The sequence below is a fragment of the Vigna unguiculata genome, chromosome 3 (assembly GCF_037176805.1).
Source record: "Vigna unguiculata cultivar grain cowpea cultivar isolate G323 ecotype 2 chromosome 3, ASM3717680v1, whole genome shotgun sequence".
NCBI lineage: Eukaryota > Viridiplantae > Streptophyta > Magnoliopsida > Fabales > Fabaceae > Vigna > Vigna unguiculata.
Window position 1 is genome coordinate 18,812,038 of NC_140794.1, and position 3,356 is coordinate 18,815,393.

Sequence of the window (3,356 nt, forward strand, 5' to 3'; positions counted from 1 at the left end):
AAAATAAATCCGAAAGGCACTTTAAAAATGTTATTGACAGTATTTCACAGAATATAAAAATTAGTTTCATGGCCTCAATCTTTATGGTAAATTATGTGAATAGAAACTTTACTTTCCAATATTTTATAATTTGAAGCGTTAGCAATGAGCATGTGGTCCTGGTATGCCAAAAGCTTGTGGACCATGAAAGAATTGATGGAGCTTTTGAGAAAGAAGAAGCAGTAGTTGAAGATATTTGTTGATTTCTGTTCCTTTATCCACATGGGGTCCATTTCCACCCCATTCCTTCACACCTCAGACACTTGTAAACAATTAACTCAGACAGATCTTAGGAGGAATCACTGTGATTTTCACTAGCATTTCCTTTTATGTGAATTCTAGCTTTTAGAATGGAAAAAGGAACCATACAAAATAGAAAGATAGGATTTGCACCATTGCATGTGCACAACTACACTATCACGATTGCCAGAAAGATACAACATGACAAAAGAAAGAAAATCCACCAATAAAATTACTCTTCAATCTTAAATGGTTGTAGGCCAACTCTTCTGAATTTCAAAGTAGTAACTTGTGTCCAAGTAGCATTTGCGATCATCATCTACAAACTGAAACAGAAAAAGAAAATTAGTAATTGGTTCTTCCAACAAAAAACTGAAGTAGTTTGAATTTTACCTTGGTTCTCGCTGAATAGGTTCCCCTAGCGAATAACCCTGAAGGGGTAGTTTCTTCTTCCAATTCATACGTATATGGTTCCTGCCTTGGGCTGTAAGTTCCCAACATTTTTTTGGTGTTGTCCACTGTTTCAATTAATTCATGAAAGCCATTAAGATAATTTCAAGACATAGATGTTTAATTACTCTACAACAAGACACGAAAGAGGATCTATGTCTCACCTCTAACCCCAGTTTTCCAAACAACATTGGAGTATTTGAGGCCGGAAACAATGTTGTTGGAGACAGTGAAGGAGAATTTCAAGCGGTATTGACTTCCTTCCTTCAGAATGAAGATACTCTTCTTAGCATCAGAAGTAAATGGAATTGGTAGAATGAGGTCAGGCCTCCCTGGGCATATTATGGTGAGGCTCACTATCTTCGCTTCTGGTTCTTTGTTCTCTGAATTACAGTAGGACTTTGTTACAAAAGGTCAAATTAAACCATCCTAGGATTTTGTCTACCAAGGACCAACACTTTTCACCAAAAATTGTCATAAAACAAGTTGATTCAAGAGATTGAGCTAAGCAAAATCATTATCTTGTGAATAAAAAAAAAAAGGAGAGCACTTATCAAAGAAATTAAATTGGAGGAAGAGAACAACCTTCAACAAGAGTTTTCAATAAAGATGCACAATTAATGTCACATCATCTCAAAATGAAAAGGGAAGTACCTCCAACAGCAGACACATCAATACTTCCCAGAAGCTGTTCCTTCCATTTTCTCAAACTTTCATCATCCTTAGAAAAACAAAAAGGAAAATTGTGGAATTATTGAACAGCTTTCACCAATGAACAGTTGGAAGCATAACAAACTAATGAAGAGACATTTGGAGAAAGGATGTTACTTTGTCTTTCTCAATCTGTTCTTTGAGGGAAAACAGAGGGCCAAGATCCAATTTCAAGTTGGGGTCTTCCTCTGCCTCTGACTCGGTTCCTTCAGCATCCTCAGTGTAAGGAACACGGTCTGCTTCACCGACAACCTTGTTTTTGGTTCCTTTGTTTTTAAGGTCTTCCTCCAACTGAGAATTGAAGGGAACATCCTTGGTTGCGGAAACAGCAGCAGACATTATCAACCTCTAAATCACAAACACAGTGATGTCCCCAACTTGATTGACACACTTCCAAGTTGTGACAAATTTAGAGCTCTCTTGGCTATGCTCTGAGGATAATTCTGTCTGACAGTTTTTAATTCAGAGGTTTGTTATGTGTAAGAAATTACTTGCTGCTGAATTTGAGATAAGAAAACAGTGTGTGACACGGTGAATGTGGGCCTGAAATATATGAAGGTACGAAAAACGGTTGGAATAAAGTTGGTAGGGAACCACTAATAGTGGAGAAGTTTATACAACCAATAAACTCAGATCCCCAGTATCCACAATTTTATTATCAATAACAAAAACAAAAAACAGTTACCATATTTAAAAACCAATTATTACAATATTTATAACCATAAAAGTAAATATGTAAAAAAGTTCTAAACACCAAAATATCACATGCACACACGTCTCTCTCTATATAGTAGTATTATTTTATGGATACATCATCTATCTATCTAGATGGAATTTTCAAAATTATTAGTGTAATACTCTACCTTTTTAAGTGCTAGATACGGTTAAATTATTTTATATTTTTTCTTCAAATGTATTTCACTAATAATTTATTTATTTAATTTATAAATATATTTATTCTTACATATTTTTTTTATGTCACCTCAAAATAGCATATAATTAATATAATTTTAAGATGTTATTATTTTTATTTTATCTTAGTATTTTTATAAAACACTTATTTTACCGTTGCTTAATTCACAAAACATCATCCCCTCTTCTCCGCAGGACTCGTATTTCTTCATGCAAATGATGCAATGCAGCTTTGTGTAGACTGTTTTTTTTTATGATGTATGTTTGATTTGCTTCTTATTCAAAAAATAGATTTGATCATTGTTAGCTACAAATTAATTTTTTATTCTTAATTAATTTATTAAAAACAATTTCGTAATGTATGATAGATTTTACTGAAAACTCCATAATAAAATAAATCATATTTACTTTAATCACTACCCTCCGTGACCGCAATATTCATTAATTATTTTATAAGAATTGTATAATTGTTGCGAACTTTTATAGTTTTTGTAACGTTGAAATTGATTTTATACGTTAAGAGATTATCCATTCAATTACATTGATTTTATTTTCTTAAATTGAAAGTTGTATTTAATGGTTGTCAATAAAATTACATCCTATGCAAAATATATATAAAGATTCTCCATTTACGTTTACATATATATTTTTTAATTATTTTATCCTTTATGTAATCTCGTTATTTTAAACTAAAATAATCATATTTTCATCTTATCTTTCAAATATAAAATCAAGTATTTTTTAAATTAATATATATATATATATATATATATATATATATATATATATATATATATATATATATTGTTAGAAATCCAAGTATGAGTCTAAGTCCCACATTGACCAGAAATGAGAAAGTAGAGCACTATATAAGAATAAAGACCCATAAACTCATTGCCTTAAGGTTTTGGGTTGAGAGTGGTGTAATGCTTCCGTTGGATACTCATTGCCTTAAGGTTTTGGATTAAGTCCCACATTGACCTCATTGGTGTTGTTCTCCCCAA

At 31.9% G+C, this 3,356-nt stretch overlaps 1 protein-coding gene across 2 annotated transcripts; it reads right to left on the reverse strand.

Moving 5' to 3' along the window:
* Positions 1-222: 222 nt before the first annotated feature.
* On the reverse strand, positions 223-1,996 carry LOC114176796 (rho GDP-dissociation inhibitor 1-like). 2 transcript variants are annotated; one of them, XM_085670740.1, is made up of 5 exons: positions 1,558-1,996; positions 1,384-1,450; positions 894-1,112; positions 673-797; positions 223-598 (listed from the first exon to the last, which is right to left on the reverse strand). In XM_085670740.1, the coding sequence occupies exons 1-5, from the start codon at positions 1,777-1,779 to the stop codon at positions 512-514; spliced, it is 720 nt and encodes a 239-aa protein (XP_085526866.1). In that variant the 5' UTR covers positions 1,780-1,996; the 3' UTR covers positions 223-511. The 2 variants fall into 2 exon arrangements, with proteins under 2 accessions (XP_085526866.1, XP_027917758.1); XM_028061957.2 differs by having other exon boundaries at positions 223-605; positions 1,558-1,985.
* Between the last annotated feature and the right edge of the window lie 1,360 nt (positions 1,997-3,356).

Excerpts from the sequence above, each read along its gene's own strand:
- LOC114176796 (XM_085670740.1), bottom strand. The coding sequence starts at position 1,779 with ATGTCTGCTGCTGTTTCCGCAACCAAGGATGTTCCCTTCAATTCTCAG. Across the intron at positions 1,451-1,557 it reads AACAGATTGAGAAAGACAAA|GATGATGAAAGTTTGAGAAA; the intron begins GTAACATCCTTT and ends TGTTTTTCTAAG. Across the intron at positions 798-893 it reads TTGGAAAACTGGGGTTAGAG|TGGACAACACCAAAAAAATG; the intron begins GTGAGACATAGA and ends TAATTGAAACAG.